The following is a 16,885-nucleotide window of genomic DNA, read 5'->3' as shown; positions in this document are numbered from 1 at the left end:
GCGGCTGCCCGGCTAGCCCTGGGAGTCTCCCTCTCTTCCTCCCTTGTTTTCTTCTCTTATTCTTCCTCCCATACTTCTAGAGCCTGGACTTCTCCTCCTATTTATTCTCCCTGCCAGCCCTGCCTATCCTTCTTCTATCTAGAATTGGCCATTCAGCTTTTTATTAAAACAATCAGGTGCCTTAGGCAGGCAAGATGAAACAGTGACACATCTTTTCATAATCAAACAGTTGCAGCACAAACAAATGTAACATGTTTTTTACATAGTTAACGAAGGCAGTAGAAATAAATGTAACACACCTTTACACAGTTAAAGAAATACTCCACAGCATAAACAAATGTAATGCATCTTTGCCCGATTAAAATGATATTCCACAACAGATGGGCATGTGCTCAGCAGGCAAGAGAGCTTGCTGTGAAAACATGAGGACCTACATTCTAACCCTCAGCACCTATGCAAAAGGCTGGGCATGGCTGACTGTGCCTGCAACTCAGCACTGGAGGCTGATAGATGGATCCAGGAGCTTGCTGGCCAGCCAGCCTAGCTGAGCTTCAGGTTCAGCAAGAGACTGCATCAAGGGAATAAGGCAAAGAATGATAGAAAGACACCCAACTTCTTCCTCTGGACTTAGCACTATAAACATGGGAGTCTGCACCTGCAAACTCATGTGTACACATCACATATACATATAACACACACACACACACACACCCCTTGTGTTACAATCTTGATTGAATTTCAGCATAAGTTTTAGAGAGAACATTCAAACCACAGTATTTATTGGAGTGAAAGTTTAACAGGACTGACTGCTGGGATTGGATACAGGATGTAAAAGTAAAAGAGAGACCCAGTAATGATCCCAGAATTTCCCTCTCAGCTCTGGAATTGCTGTTCACTAAAATGGATTGACACAGCAGTCAGTTTCAGGAGAAAAGTCTGCTTCTGTTTGGAACAAGGTGAAGAGATAGGATACCCAAGGGTTAGTCAGCTGGGTTATCAGCCAAGAGTTGATGAGTGAGCTCTGAAGGGTGACTTCAATGTGGGGCTGCAGGGGCTATCAATGTACTGGGCCATTAGAATAAAGTACTCATCTGTAGATTCAAAAGAAGCCTGCTGCTTTAAAAGTGTTGTGGAATAAGCAACCCTAAAATTTGGCGACTAAAAGCAACCAGCATTCCTTCTCAGGGCTCTGTGATTGGACAAGGAGTGGTTGATGTCAGCAAGTCTTGTCTACAGCCCTGTTCTGTGCCACTCCTCCAAATGGTCCTGTTGTTTCTTCTTGACAATACCGAGGCATAGATAAGAAACATGGACTAACTATCTTTTGAGGTTCTGCTCAGAGCAGACACATTATCTCTTCATCCTCATTCTTAGCCAAAGCAAGTCATATGGCTGACACCTCAAGTTAAAGATAGGCCATTCTAAATCAAGGACATCAATACAAAGGAAAGGGGGGGCTCAATAAGATAATCTCTAATATATCTGAGATATATATCAGGTAAGTCCTGAAACTTACCTTCAAATGCCAAGTTTGGACCCCATAACTTGCTTTCTTTCCAAAAGGCCTTCATTTATCCTGGGACCAAATATGAAAATTATCCTAGCCATATATACTCATTTTTAAAAGATTCGTTTACTTTTATTTTGTGTGTATGGTTAGTTTTTTGCCTGCATGTATATTGGTGCAATGTATACATGCAGTTCCAGAATCAGCCAGAAGAGAGTGTTAGATCCTTTGGAACTGGAGTTGTAGATGCTAGTGGTCTTAGGTGTGGTCTGAACCAAAAGTAGTCCTCCACAAGAATAGTTCAATGGGCCGGACATTAGTGCCGCACACCTTTAGTCCCAGCACTGGGGAGGCAGAGGCAGATGGATGTCTGTGAGTTCGAGGCCAGCCTGGTCTACGGAGATAGTTCCAGGACAGGCTCCAAAGCAATACAGAGAAACCCTGTCTGGAAAAGAATATTCTTAACCACTGAGCAATCTCTGCAGCCCCACCCCATACACACTCTTATTGTTTTCCTTCGCAGGAAGGAGCCAACTTGTTATTGAAGGCCCTAATTCCTTGATTCTTGTTGAGCAAAGAAAAACACTGTCTCCAAATTCGCAATTATAAAGGCAGTCTATAGTAAGATATTGTACAATAACCAACTGTGTTGTCTTTTAGTCCAGAGAGAAAACTCCAACAGATAAAACACCCGAAGTAAATGATGAAAAATCATCAATGTCTGAACTTGGAAAAGTTTCACCTCCAGCAGGGACGTCTGATAGTGTGATTAACATGAGTACATAAAACCTTCTGAAATGTCCACCAAGAGCTAGGGCTAGACAGCGAGACCCTGTCACCAAATAAGCAAACAACTGTAACATCTACTTTGTAAATATATATGTATATATAATACAATTTCTACGCTTTTGAATTTCTTTGAAAGTAAAGTAAAAGTTGTCTGTTTCATTGTTGTTTGTTTTTCAAGACCCGGTTTCTCTGTGTAGCTCTGACTGCCCTGAATGCTCGGTAGAGTAGGCTGGCCTCCAACTCACATAGATCCCCTGCCTCCACCTCCCGAGTTATGGGATTAAAAGTGTGTGCCACCGCAGCCCAGTGCAGCAGTTGTCTTAAAGGGTAAATTTTGAGGAAGAATGAACCAAACGTGGATACGCTGATATTTTAAGCTGTTTTTGCTATATTTTTAGGGAGGAAAGGGCTTCAGAGATGATTATCACCTAATTTTATAAATGAAATCGGCAGAAGCCCAGAGAAATTGACCTGGTATGTGTGGCAGTCAGAGAATCGGTCAGTTCACGTGGCGGCTGGAAGGCACTGCTCTGGGCAGCTCTGTTCCAGCTTCCGTTCCATATACTTTTATCGAAAATGAACTGTTCATTTTCTGTTCCTGCAGCAAAGCACTGGACACGAGTGTCAAGGAGGGCCGGGTCATCCTAAATCTGCAGCCATGAGCTATCAGAAATGTTACTATATTCAAGTCTTTCCATGTGGTCATGGGTGAAAAGCTCTTGCTTTCCCATCCTGTAGCATTTATATCCTGGCTAGACTTTGATCAAGTTCCATCGAGTTTGAATGCTTCACTGTGAATAATGCTTATAATTTTAAACATTTTGACAGTCTCCATTTCTTCGGGGGTAAAATTTGAACACAAACTTTTCACAAGGTCCTTGGGAACGTGGAGGGGCAGCTGCGTTATACAAAAAACACAATACAAGCCTCGCTTGTGATTCCGTTCTCACAGCCACAGTAAACAAAAAAGCAAAAGTGGGCAGAAAAATTGTTAGAAGAATACTTACTTCAAATATATTGCTATCACTTCAATAGGTAAAGAAAGCTTTTAGGTTATGCAATACTCTGCATCCGTTTTGTCAGCCTGTCTGTGAAGAATGACTGCTGTATCAAGTGTTGGAGACTCCCTGTAGCTCAAGCCAGGGATGAGGTACCCCGCAGAGGACTCAATACGGGGCGGGGCTCAGCCCGAGGGGGCGGGGCTCCTGGGTGAGCGCGGTTTGGGCCGCGCGGGCTCCCGTAGCAGGGCGCGGTGGTGGCGCCACGTCCCGGGCGGCGTCCGGGAAGGAGTCTTTCGGCAGTGTGTGGAGTGGTCATGGCCTTCACGCTGTACTCCCTGCTGCAGGCGGCCCTGCTGTGCGTGAACGCCATCGCCGTGCTGCACGAGGAGCGCTTCCTCAAGAACAGTGAGTGCCGGGGCGGGGGATGCGGGGCGGCCGGGAGGGGCGGCCCCGCGTGGCTGTGTGGGGCCTGGGGCCGCCGGCCGGCCACCCGGGCTGGACTCGATCCTGCCCGCCTGGTGTTTCGCTCCTCGTAGCCTTGCAGTTTTGGTGGTGGTGGTGGTGGTGTTCCCGACTTTATGGATGGGGAAGCGGGCATGTGAGCTTTGGCTTAGGAGCCGGTTGTGGAGACGCTTTCCGGGTGCCAGTGGTTAGAATGAGGGATGGGCAGCGGGAGAGGGTGTGGGTGGGAGTCGGGGTAGTGAGAAGAGGAGGTGGCAGGGACTCCAGCCACCCGTGTCCCAGGAGCTCGGCATCCAATAAGCACGCTCCATTTGGGTGTCTACGGTGTACCAAGGACCGTGCTGGAATCGAGGAGCACGAAGATGAAGACACACGCACGCGTCGCGGGGTCTTCGACCTCACAGTCTGATCTTCACGCCAGCCTGGTCCAGCTGCTGCCTGAATAGGTCAGAGCACACAGGACTACATGAAGCGAGTCATTTGTTTCACTGTGCCAACTGTGGCCTTGGAATCATTCAAACTCAAACTCACAGGCAAGAATGATGCATTCCATGTATTATCCCGGGAGAGATGAACATGAATATGTGTCAGGCCTATGTAACAGAGGCAGGTTACACCCATCACTTGCCCCTAAAATGAGTTTAACCTAATTTAAAATGATTAGCAGATGTGCCAAATATTAGGAAGATGGAGGGTGATATTAATTAGCAGGGGAATCCGAAAAGGCCTGGAGGAAGTGCGTCAGACCTGGAGTCTAATGAGTGCGTAAATATTAACTAGTCAAAAGCAAAAGAGTGGGGGAAATCCGGAGGCTGAAACCTTGAGTGGTGTCACTCTGGTCCGGAAACCGAGGTAGGTGGAAATAGTTGTAACCAAGCATGTGACATGGCCAGGGTTATGTTACTGAGTTCTGTTAGGAGAAGGGATGGGCAGGGAGAGGAGTGGATTTGGAAAGGGCCATCCCAGGGCAGGTAGGTGAGTACAGCCTTAATATTGATAATAACCGGTAATTACTTAGTTGTGTTATGTGTTTTCATACATGTGAGTGTTTGTACATGTAAGAGAGCAAGCGTATGCGCAAGCTAGCTTACTGCGGCTCTATGACATAGTTGCTGTTTTCGTTCTGGCTTCCAGCTAAGGAATCTGAAGCAGGAAATGCGTTGGTAACTTCTAGGGCCACATGGGTAGAAGGTGGCACAGTTGAGCATGCTGACTCCAGAGTCCATTTCTTTACCTCTGGACTATACAGAAAACCCTGTGATCATGTGATGGGTTCAGATGTGTTCTGATTCCGTGGCTGTTATTAGTGTATATGAGTGAAGATGGCAGGAGAGTCCTTGGAAGCTCAGTGGCCAGGTAAACAACAAGAGAATAGGCAAAGACCAGCACTGGATATTGACCTCTGACCTCCACACCAATGAGCCCACACATGAAATGCACAATTGAGCATGAGAATACATGTGCATGCGTGTACACACATTTTTTTAATGTAACTCTAAGGGACCTTATATAATTAGGGTCTCTAGACTAGGGAGTCTATAAGAACAGAACCTAGAGAATGAATTTGTGTGTGTGTATCCATGTACATTTGGGATTTATTAGAATGGCTTACAGGCTGTGGTCCAACTAGCCCAACATTGGCTGTCTACCAGCAGAAGGGCCAAGAGTCTAGTAGTTGTTCAGTCTACAAGGCTGATGTGTTATCTGGTCTTCAGAATTCCAAAGAAGCAGGTTCTAATGCCTGTGAAGGAATAGACTTCCCAGGGAGAGGGCGAGGGCGAGCAAGCAAGTGGAAAGGGTGAGCTTCCTTCTTCGTGGTTTTTATATAGGCTGCCAGCAGCAGGTGTGGCCCAGATTAAAGGTGGATTTTCCCTCAGAAGATCTGAATGAAAGGTGGGGCTTCCAACTTCACAGCTTCATGTAATGATCTCTCTAGGTCCATTCAGGGACACCCTGGACACATGCCTGGCCTCAGCAGCTTTCCGTCGTCAGGGAGGCAAATTCCATAGCCCCTTTCTTCTGTCTTTAACTCTAAAGCCAGAACTACATGGCTGAGGCTGCCAAGTTCTTCTGTTTGCTGGGACTAGAACATGGCCTCCTAGTTAAATGACATCGTCACCAGCTTTCTGGTTTTGATGATTTCCTTTGTTGCCTAGACCAGGCTGGCCTGAGGTGCTGGGATTAAAGTCATGCACCACCACACCCAGCTCTAAACTTTTCTTAAATTCCTTTTCACAAGTTTGAAACTTAGCTAGGTGGGATTTTGCCCTGAGAGCACCACCCCCTTTATTCTATTTCTTAATCTGTTTATCCCTCTGAACACAGACTTAGCTCTGTTCCACATTCCTTTTCTCCTCAAATTGTACATTTTGTAATTTACCCTGCTCAGCTTGCTCCTTTTCATTATCAGTCTTCATCAGAGTCGCCACTAATAACCACATGACAGAGTCTATGCTAGGCTGTTTTGAGATTTCCTCTGCCAAGGGAATTAATCCAAAACTCTTCATTCTAGCCTCAGGCAGATTTTTTTGGACAAGGGCAAAGGCAGCCACATTCTTCAAAATATCACAGGAACGATCTCTAGGCTACATAACTAAAATTCTCTGAAACATTTTGAGCCAGCCCCACACACTTCAAATAGTTCTCAGCACATTGTCTTCCATGTTCCTACTAGTCTGGCTCATAAAGCACCAATCTCCAAACATTTCAGAGACCTGCAGAATATGGCATTTCAAATGTTTTCATGACAGAGCTATGTTGGTCCGTCCACTCCTAGCAGCACCAATCTACATCAAAAAAAAAAAAAAAAAAAAAAAAAAAAAAAAAAAAGGAAAGGAAGAAAGAAAGGATGGGCATGAAAAACCTCCTATGGAATTTCCTTTCAGTGTGGCACAGCTAGCTAATGGGCAAGAAACTGCCCTTGCCTTGACTGCTACAGTGTACTGTCCAGACTGGACACACAAGACACAAAAGGTAACAAGACACAGTAGGGCAGTCCTTCAAAATCCCTGCTTCACAGAAAGTCTGTCAGGTAGTCTAGGCCTTTGGTGGAAAATGGATGCCCCAACAATGCAGAGGAACCTTGCATGACTGTGCCAACAGTCAGATGTCTCTGTTTCTATAGTCTTGGAAGTTGTTTGCTCTGCTCCTCCTGTTTGCTCAAGTAAGATTGTATCTTTCTCAGGTCTCTGATGGGGATGTAGACTAGATATAGTTACAGATTTCCTTGTTACCAGGCTTCAAAACAAAAAACTCACGAAAGAGATGTAAAATAAAATATCTGAGATGGAGAGACATAAAAGTTTAAGTTGCTCATCTACAAAAGTGTTTTTAGGACTAAAAAGATACTTCTAAGTTGGTAATACAAATTATGATAGAAAGTGAATTTGGTACAAAACTTTGGATTCACCAAGATAGGATAGATAACAGATTTTTTTCTCTGAAATTGCCAAGTACAAAATGGACTGGGCATTGTGAATGTAATTCTTACCTGATAATTGTTTTTATTATATGTAGTTTTACTGTGTAACAGTCAAATACTTTCCTTTTTATTTAGACAAAAGGGGGAAATGTTGCATAATAGTTGTTTACACTGTGAAGATGTGTCACTGTGATTGGTTTAATAAAGAGCTAAATGGCCAATAGCTAGGCAGGAGAGAATAGGCGGGACTTCTTGGCAGAGAGAGGAACTTGGGGTGAATCTAGGTATTCTAGAGATACCAGCAAAACACTGAAGAAGTTGGACATATGGTACAGAGGAGAAGTAACCAAGCTACGTGGCAGGATGTAGATTAATAGAAACGGGTTAATTTAAAGAGCTGGTTTGGGGGGAAAGCCTAAGCTAAGGCCAAGCTTTCATAATTAATAAATCTCTGTTATTATCTGTGAGCTGATAGCCTAACGGTCACTTAAAGCATTCCATTGGTTTTGTTTGTTTGTTTTGTTTTGTTTTTCTTTTTCTTTTTTGGTTTTTTGAGACAGGGTCCCTCTGTGGCTTTGGAGGTTGTCCTGGAACTAGCTCTTATAGACCAGGCTAGTCTCAAACTCAAAGCAATCCGCCTGCCTCTGCCTCCTGAGTGCTGGGATTAAAGGTGTGCGCCACCACCTGGCTGCATTGCTTTTCTAATCCTCAATCCCAAAGTCCATATTCCTTCAAACAAAAGTGTGGTCCAGCCTATCACGGCAATACCCCACTCCTGGTAACAACTTCTGTCTTAGTTAGGGTTTCTATTGCTGTGAAGAGACATAATGGCCATGCTAACTCTTACAAAGGAAAACATTTAACTGAGGTGGAGGCTGACAGACATTTAGTCCATTATCATCATGGCTGGGAGCATGGCAGCTGCAGACAGCCCATGCTAGAGAGCTGAGAGTTTTACATCTTGATATGCAGGCAGCAGGAGCAACTGTCCCACTGGGAGTGGCTTGAGCATATATGAGACCTCAAAGCCCACCTTCACTGTGATATGCTTCTCCAGCAAGGCCACAGCTCCTAATAATGCCACTCCCTTTGGGAACCATTTTCTTTCAAACCACCACATCCACCAAAAACAATATATAACATGACCAAGTGGGATTTGCCCAGAATTGCAGGATCAGTTCAGCATTGCACCATATTAATAATAGAAATCACCACATCAACACAATAGGCACAGGAAAAGCATCCAGAAAGCCCAGAACTCTGTTAATGGTACTTATCACTCATGGGGGGAGGGGGGCTGGGAATGACTCAGGTGTTTGCTGCAAAAGCAAGCTAAGGATTTAGTTATTAAGACCAGGTGTGGCTTGTGCCCATAATGGAATTCTGGGGAGGCAGAGACAGGATGATCCCTGGTGCTTGCTAGTCTAGTGAAATCTGCATGCTACAGGTTCAGTGAGAGAGTATGTCTCAAAAAAAAAAAAATAATAATAACAAAAAAATAAACAAAAAAGGTGGGAAGTGATTTATGAAGACACCAGAATTTTAACCTGTAGCCTATGCATGTACATGTATATACACATACACTCACAAAAAAATACATCAAACTAGAAATAGGAAAGTCCTCACACAGCTGCACATCTTCTATGAGAATGTCCAGTAATTCAGTTCAGTTGCACACCATTTGCTGAGTACTTGGCTGTGGTACAGGGAATGTGGAAACATGAAGACCAATGCTTGAATTGCAGCCCATGTCCTCCAGGAATTTGTAATCTAATGGGGAATTCTTGAAAGCACCTAGCCAAAGGGAAGAAAGTAAAGTTCCTACAATAAGTGGGATTTGGGGCACAAAGAGAAAGGGCCAGCGCCAGGGTATGACAGTCAGACCGGATCAGAAGCTGGCTTTAACTGTTGATGGGTAATTGGCTGGACCATTGTCCCTTAGTGTCTGTGAGGACTTGGTTCCAGCTCACCTTAACATGCCCCACAAATGCCAAGTGCCATTGTCACTGAATTCTTAAAGAAAATCTAAAGGGATTGAAACAGTGAGATTTAAGAGACTGAAAGTCTGGTATTAACTACTGTGATGGAGTGCACTGTGGGAGCAGAAACCCACTGGCACCCTTGAGAGCTGACGGGCTGGAAGCAGACCCTCACAGGCTTTGCAGTGGGGTGGGAGGTGGAACTAAAGTCAACTCTTTCTCAAGTTGAATTTGAAATTGGTCTCATGCCACAACAGGACAGAAATGCAGACAGCATTGTTTAACCGTTATCTCAACCCAATGAAAGCTGATTAAGTGAGAGTTTCCCGACACTTGGTTCTCTTGTGTATAAAATAGATTGTTTTCTGTCTTCGGGTTTAGAGGTTAGCATGCCAGGAATTAGTTAACTCTGTAGTCATTTGAGAGTAAAGTGGACTTGAAATGAGGACATGAGAAGGACAAATGTTGAAACAAGGACATCTTTAGAAGAAAGTAACACAGAAAGGACAGGTTAGATAAAGGATAAAAGTGGCTTGTCACTGGGAAATGATGGGGTGAAGAGACTCATTTACAGAGACTGGCTCGAATGCAGAGTGATGGAGGAAATGGAAAACTGTGCTGAAGACTGTCCAAACCGCACGATAAAACTGCCCACATGGTTCCCCGCTTCTGCATTTTCATATGGATACATTGTTAGATGACACAGCCTTTTAATTGCACTAGTAATTATTCGCCCTAGCATATTTTTTCAGTTCTGTGCTGAGAAAGGGTTTTTTTTAGATATTTTTAAAGAAAGAAAAAGAAATCAGGTTGTGACAGTAACTGTCTTCAATTTGTTGAACACCATGGGAACATTTGAACTGCAGATTACTTTATAAACTCAAAGTGGAATGAACAGAATATGATCGTTGCCACAATCAAAAGAGGAAGAATACCTATTGAACTCGTATCTTAACTTTAAGATGAATGACTTTACACGTTATGTCTTTACAGGGCTCAGACTAATGTTTTAAAAGATGACTAATGAGGAAACAAGACAAGCGCATAATACATTTAACTCAGCTAATCGTCTTTATCTTGCACAGTTGGCTGGGGAACAGACCAGGGAATTGGCGGATTCGGAGAGGAGCCAGGAATTAAATCTCAACTAATGAACCTCGTTCGATCTGTCAGGACCGTGATGAGAGGTACAAAGAAAACCTGGCAGGACTCTAAGTTACCATTTTGTGATGGGATTTAAGTAGCAAAGCTTTTGAGAGTGAGAACGATGAAGTTCTCATTTGTGGTAGGAACTTTTTCTTTAACCTAGATTTACTGCTCAAAGCTTGCTGGTCTCTTTTTATATTGCATCTGATTTCCAGGAGATGGAATGTTACTAGTGACTTCCACGTTGTAGAAATATCGGTTCTATATCTGCCTTTGTATTGGAAAATACTTTGGAGCAATGCTTCAATCAGGAAAGGGTGTAGATACCTTGTACTTAAGCATTGCAATTAGAGACTTTTCATGTCTTAATCATAACTTTGGATTCATTGTTAATAAGTTTATTCTTCTTGAGGGAACTGCAGAACCTTCTTTGCACTGGATTTCTGCTCAAGTGTGCAGCCATGTGGATCTTGCCTGGTCCTCCTTGCTCTCAGAGCTGCCCCAGCCCCATCCAAAGATGCCTCCATGCATATCGACATGCAGTGTGGTGGTCCACACCTGTGATCCCATCCCTTGGGAGGCAGGGAAAGGATACTGCAAGCCCCAAGCCAGCCTGGAGTACAGGGGAAATGTCTTAGGTTTCATAATAGTGTATTTTTCTATTATTATTACAACATGATTATGATGACATATTTTTAGATACTTCCATCCTCCCTGCAAGCTACCTGCTACTGTTTAATTTTTTTCTTTTTTTATAGTAACAAACTTTTCTTTTTCTTTTCAGTGCCATTGATAATAGTCAACTCAATTACTATTGTATTGCTTTTGTTATTTGGCTGAACATCGTTGGGAAATCAGAGACTCAGAAGAAAGGCCCCAGAAATTACTATTGCCATCGTGACTGGAATATTCATGTTTTAGCAGGCTCATCTTGCAGCTGACAAAAAATGTAAAGTTGACAATAAAACCTGCTTCTATATATCTGATGTTTTTCAGTGTTGAACTTGTTGTTACAGTACGAAAGATCAGATCATCAGAGGCAGGAGTGCTCCAGGATTGCACACCTGTATGGTTAAACTAGGTTATTTAAGGGCTGCTGCCTCTGCCTCCTTACATATTGTTCTGTCTCACAACTCAGGGATGGACTTCTTTCCAAAGTTTGGAATCCCTTGTCATTTAGGAATGACCTAAGGGTAATTAACTTCCTGTGTAAACTTAAAGAGGTTTTTAAATGAACAGTTACATGTGATTGACAAATTGGTGATTTGGGTAATTTATTCTGAGGTCTTTGCTTAAGTAGTCTACATCATCTCTGCTATAAAGAAATTTATAGATAACGCCATGCGGCAATGCCCTGATCTCAGGGAGAATTCCAATTCTGTAAATCAGTTGTTTGGTGACTGTGGTTTTAAGTTCTTTTTAAGCTGTTGCTGACTTTAACAATGAGACCAGAGTATTTACATATATAGTTTCATTGTTATAAAGTCTTCTCTTTTTACAGTGATGATTTGTTTGATAAAATCAGTACAACTGTTAGATAGCAAATTTGGCCCATGTAATCACAAAGTAAGCTGTTGGAACAGGCAGTTTATCATGAATCATTTCCCAGGTCATATTTCCTTTTCTTGGAGTAGCATAGTAAAGGTATGATTCTTAGTTGCTCATTCTGTCTGTCAGTAGACCATTTATGCTAGCTAACTTTTAATTTCTGTTTGTTTTGATGTCTTTTGTTAATCTTGGGCCAACCTTGTGAGGTACTTTGCTCAACCCATAATACTATGGTACATTTTATATAGGAAGATTTAAACTGTGCAAATATTATGTGAAATGTTTCTGTTGCAATGTTTTAAATGGGTGGGATGGCATCTTTCTGTACAGGAAAACTTTTATAAATAAAGTTGACTTTCCAACTCAAGCATTTGGTTTGTGCCTTAGTATAAACCTAGCATTATTAATTTATTGATCTCTGTTTTGTTCTTCACTGTAAAATTGCTGAATAGAGTTATAATAAAGTTAATACTCATAATTCAATCATTTCTTCAATGAATAACTGCATTGCTGACAAATCAAGAAGACCCTCGAATAACTTTTAAGGCTAAGTTACTTCTAAAACTGGAGCAGTTGGTGAGGGCTGACTTCTCATTTGGACGAAAGGGCTGACAGCTGGACCAGGAAAACACATTCAGATGCTTGGCTCCTAAGAGGAAGCAGCAATCTTAGTACTCGGATGTTCTCTGGCCTAAGAGTTAATAAACCAGTCTCAGGACTCACACCTGGTTTTGTATTTTTAAGACAGTGAAGATGATTGAGTCCAAGTTTGAACCTCTAAATAGTGATCAGCTCAGGACATTCCATTTCTACACACTGAGTCATATACGATTTTCAGAAAGAGATCAGAAACTGCTGTATTTTATTCTAGTCGACCGTAGTCTTGCATTCCCAGTTCCCCTCCACATCCCCCGCCCTTTGTCCATTCTCAGGGTGAACAATGTGTGATCTTCATAGACTCCAAATGCTTTAGCAGTTGTGGTCCTCGTGCTCTGGCCAGTATGTCTGCCTTGCTGTGTTTTGAAGGGCCTTGATATTACTCTAGATATTACAAGCTCACAGCACAGTTTTACTGAGTATGGTGGCTTTTAGGCTTTGCTCATGAACTGTAGACAGACTAAAGGAACAGAGCCGCGCTGCCCTGACAGGTAAAGCTCCACAAGGGGCTGGTCTTTGGCAGTCATTGTTTCTGTAGGTGTTAGGCAGCTGGGACTGGGTGAGAGGGGGCAGGTGGGCAGGTGGCCGGCCAGTGCAGATTTGGTGCAAGCCTCAGCACCCCTAGCCTTACAACTCTGGTGCAGACCTAGAAAGTCAAGATTCAATGATTGCTGACTGTGTTTGGCTTCACAGCATCTAGGCAGTGCTAGGTCTCAGCCCTTGGCAGCAGCCAGTGTTCTTGTATATAGCCTAGGCACTTGGGGTTTCTTAGCTTTAAAGATTCAGATGTTCTTATGAACGATCCTGGTGACCAAGCCTACAGTTTATCTTCTCTGGCTCTTTACGGACTTTTATTATTTATTATTTTCTGATCTGTCTTGGCATTCTGCCCTTTTGCTCTTTTGAGCCGCCCTCCCCATTTTCTTCTTGCTCTGGCCACTCTAGCTGTTTAGCTACAGTTGGCTGTGTCTCTTTAATCAGCCCCGCAGCCTGCTGAGCTATATAAATGCCATAGTAACTCTCCTGCTTCCTCCTGGGCATTACCACCTCACCCTACACAACAGAAGGAAGGAAGACCGTTCAAGAAAAGCCTTTTATGACACCTGATGTTGCAGTACTAGGACAGGTAGCATAGGAAAGTGCCTGTTGACTGGGTGAACCTAGACAGCCTACTTCCAGAGCCAAGAAGGGATGTTGGGACCAATCACAGCTTTGTCCCTTATTACCAGCTACTACAGCCATTGTGGCTTGTGTTTGGGACCAATCACAGTCTCACAACTTTTACACCAGACTGATGGGAGATGTGAGTCTATAAATATGTTTCTCATACTGGTTAATGAATAAAGCACTGTGTGGGCCAATTGGAAAGCAAGGTAGGTGGGACTAGGAGACAAGGAGGATTCTCAAGGAAGTAGTAAGGAGGAGTCAGCATGGAGAGACGGGAGAGAGCAGAACCACCAGCCCCAGCTCTCCAGTAAGATGAGACCACGTGGAAATACTTAGATTAACAGAAATGGGTTAATAATTAAGACAGAGCTAGCCAATAAGAAACTAGTACCTGGCCAACAGCGTTATATCAAATACAGAGTCTCTGTGTTATTTGGGGCTGGCGCAGCGGCGGGTCCAGGCCGGCAGGAAAAACCTTACTCCTTACACCAGACTTGTTAATAAAATGCCGGTACAAACTGTTTAATCTAGACCAGCCTCAGATTGCACCTTCAGAAAGTAGGGTACTCAGGCATGACAAGGTGGTGGTGTGTTCTTCAAGGTTCTCTAGAGTGGCTTACAACCTAGTGGTGAGGCTGTGTCCAGCTAATTCAACAATGACCATCTACCAATGGACAGTCCCAAGAATCCAGGCTTTGTTCACTCCACCAAGCTAGATGTCTCAGCTGGCCTTCAGTACTTGCCAGATTCCCAGAGAAATTGACTGTAATGTCAATGAAGGAATGGACTTGCCAGCAAGAACAAGCAGGCAAGAGAAAAAAAAAAAAAAAAAAAAACTCCAGCAAAACAAGCAGGCAGAAAAAAAAAAAAAAAAAAAAAAAAAAAAAAAAAAACTTCCTTCTGTGTCTATATAGGATGACAGCAGAGGGTGTGGCCCAGATTAAAGGTGGATCCTCCCACCTCAAAAGATAGGATTAAAGGTGGGTCTTTCCACTTCAAATGATTTAATTAAGAAAAAAAAAATCCCTCCAATATGGTCTATGCCAAGAGTTCCAGGACAGTAAGGGTTACACAGAGAAACCCTGTCTTGAAAAACTGAAAAGAAAAAATTACATACAAGTGTCCCCAGTTTGAGTTAGTTCATTCCAGATGTAGTCAAGATAATAACCAATAATAGCCATCACAGTTGTCATCTCAAGACTTGTCTTAGTCACCGTTCTGTCTCTGTGAGGAGACACCTTGACCAAGGCAACTCTTATAAAAAAGAAAGCATTTAATTGGTTTGCTTACAGTTTCAGAGGGTCAGCCTGTTATAACCGTGGTGTTGGCACTGTAGCTGAGAGCTTTACATCCTGATGCAAAAGCTGCAGGCAGAAAGAGACAATCAGGGCCTAGCAGGCTTTTGAGACCTCAAAACCCATCCACCACTGACAGACTTCCGCCAACAAGGACATACATCCTAATCCCTTCCAAAGAGTTCATCAGCTAAGGGTGCAAACATGGGGGCTGGGGATTCTCATTCAAACTAGCGGTGTCTGTGGAGTGTTGCAGATGTCTGGTGCTGGCAGAGGGTAAATCAAGATGGCTGTTTCAGTATTTTTGCTCACAGCTGCCTGTTCGCCAGGGACTTTGCTTGTTACAAAGTGGATGCGTGCAGTAAGAACGGTTTAATACACAGTGAACTCAACAGACTTCTCCACCCCATTCCCCAAGGAGAGGCGGGTCTCCCCAGTCCATCTCTAGAGAGTGCTCAGTGGTGCTCTAATAGCATATGGGTTCTGGGTCAGCTTCAGAGCATCAGTCTGGACAAGAGGCTCCCTATGTGTAAACTGTCACATCACACTTCCCGAAAGCTACTTCATTTTCATGGTGTATTAATCGCTTTTCTCACTGTGACGAAACACCTGACCAAAATGTGAGGGAAAATTAATAACTAAAAGATACGTGACTCATGGCAAGAAGGGAAAACTAGAAAGAACAAGTGCTTCTGCCAATAGATATAGATAACTCCCTGACTGGAGAGGACATTGTCCCTGCCTCCCCCCCCCCCCATTATCTTAAGGACAAGGCCACTGAGCCCGCTGGTCCTAGAGAAAGAAAACCCCCTAACCTTGCAGGTGCGCTAAACAATCCCGCCTTGTAAAAAACTGTGCTCTATGAAATCTCTATAACCTTGGAAACCTTATGGGCTGAGATTAGCAGTCTCAAGCCTCCCTTTCCCTTTAAAAACGCTTCCCAATTGTAAGCAGGCGCCTTACTCTTCCTATAGAGTGAGGTCCCAGCCGGTTTGGTTCTTAGCAATAAAAACCTTTTGCTTTTACAGTCTGGAGTCACTTCCTTGAAGGTTGAGGAAACCGGTAGGCACAACACAAAACAACTCACCATGGATTTATTTGGGTCTAAGGATATGGCCCATCATTGTGGAGAAATGCATGGCAACAAAAAGACGAGGCTGCTGGCCACATCCTTCCACAAGAAGCAGAGATAAATGTTGATGGTCAGGGGGCTTCTCTCCAACCCCTTAGTAATTAGCCTGGGACCTCCGTCTATGAAGTGAGGGTGGTAACGGCCTACATTAAAGATGGGTCCTTCCCTTGGATAAGCTGTGCAAGCAACTTCATAGACATGCCCAAAGGGGTGTCACTGAGTGATTTCAAACCTAGTCACGCTGACAAAATTAATCCTCACACACAGTGGCCATATAAGGTTGCCTATGCCCGCACTCAATTTATTTGGATCAAAAGGAGGCAATCAGTGACCCCTGATGGAAGGAAGACCGAGGCAAGTGGACCAGGACCTTCCTTCTCTAAAAACAGGTAAGGCGCTCTCATGGAAGGAAAAGCAGGCCAGGAACGCTGAAGGCACAATTCTGGGTGGCGTGGTGGGAAGACGCAGAGACCTGAAGTTACTAGTACACAGATAAACGCCAATGCTATTTTAAGTACCGAAAAGGAGACTCGGGGTATGGGGCGTTGAAGGATCGTGGAAATGTCTGAGTCCTCTAAAAGACGCCAAGAGACAGGGCCGCGAAGACGGGAGGAGGCAATGTTTGTGCAATGCTGTGCGGTGCGGGGCTCTATCCTGAGCACCGTCACCCGGGCTCCGCTGGCTGCTCGCCCGCCAACTGCGGCCCCTTCCCCTCCGGAGGCTGCGCTTGCACGCGGGGCGGGACTTCCGGCGCGTCGGGACTCCTTCCGGGCCCGGCGCT

General features: G+C 44.0%; 1 protein-coding gene across 1 annotated transcript; it reads left to right on the top strand.

The window, feature by feature from the left end:
• The first annotated feature begins 3,535 nt into the window (after positions 1-3,535).
• Ier3ip1 (immediate early response 3 interacting protein 1) lies at positions 3,536-12,220 on the top strand. Its single transcript, XM_051202221.1, has 3 exons — positions 3,536-3,702; positions 10,245-10,346; positions 11,090-12,220. The coding sequence occupies exons 1-3, from the start codon at positions 3,612-3,614 to the stop codon at positions 11,143-11,145; spliced, it is 249 nt and encodes an 82-aa protein (XP_051058178.1). The 5' UTR covers positions 3,536-3,611; the 3' UTR covers positions 11,146-12,220.
• The last annotated feature ends 4,665 nt before the right edge of the window (positions 12,221-16,885 follow it).

This window comes from Phodopus roborovskii, unplaced genomic scaffold (assembly GCF_943737965.1).
Source record: "Phodopus roborovskii unplaced genomic scaffold, PHOROB, whole genome shotgun sequence".
NCBI classification, from domain to species: domain Eukaryota; kingdom Metazoa; phylum Chordata; class Mammalia; order Rodentia; family Cricetidae; genus Phodopus; species Phodopus roborovskii.
This window is presented reverse-complemented; position numbering and strand designations above follow the sequence as displayed.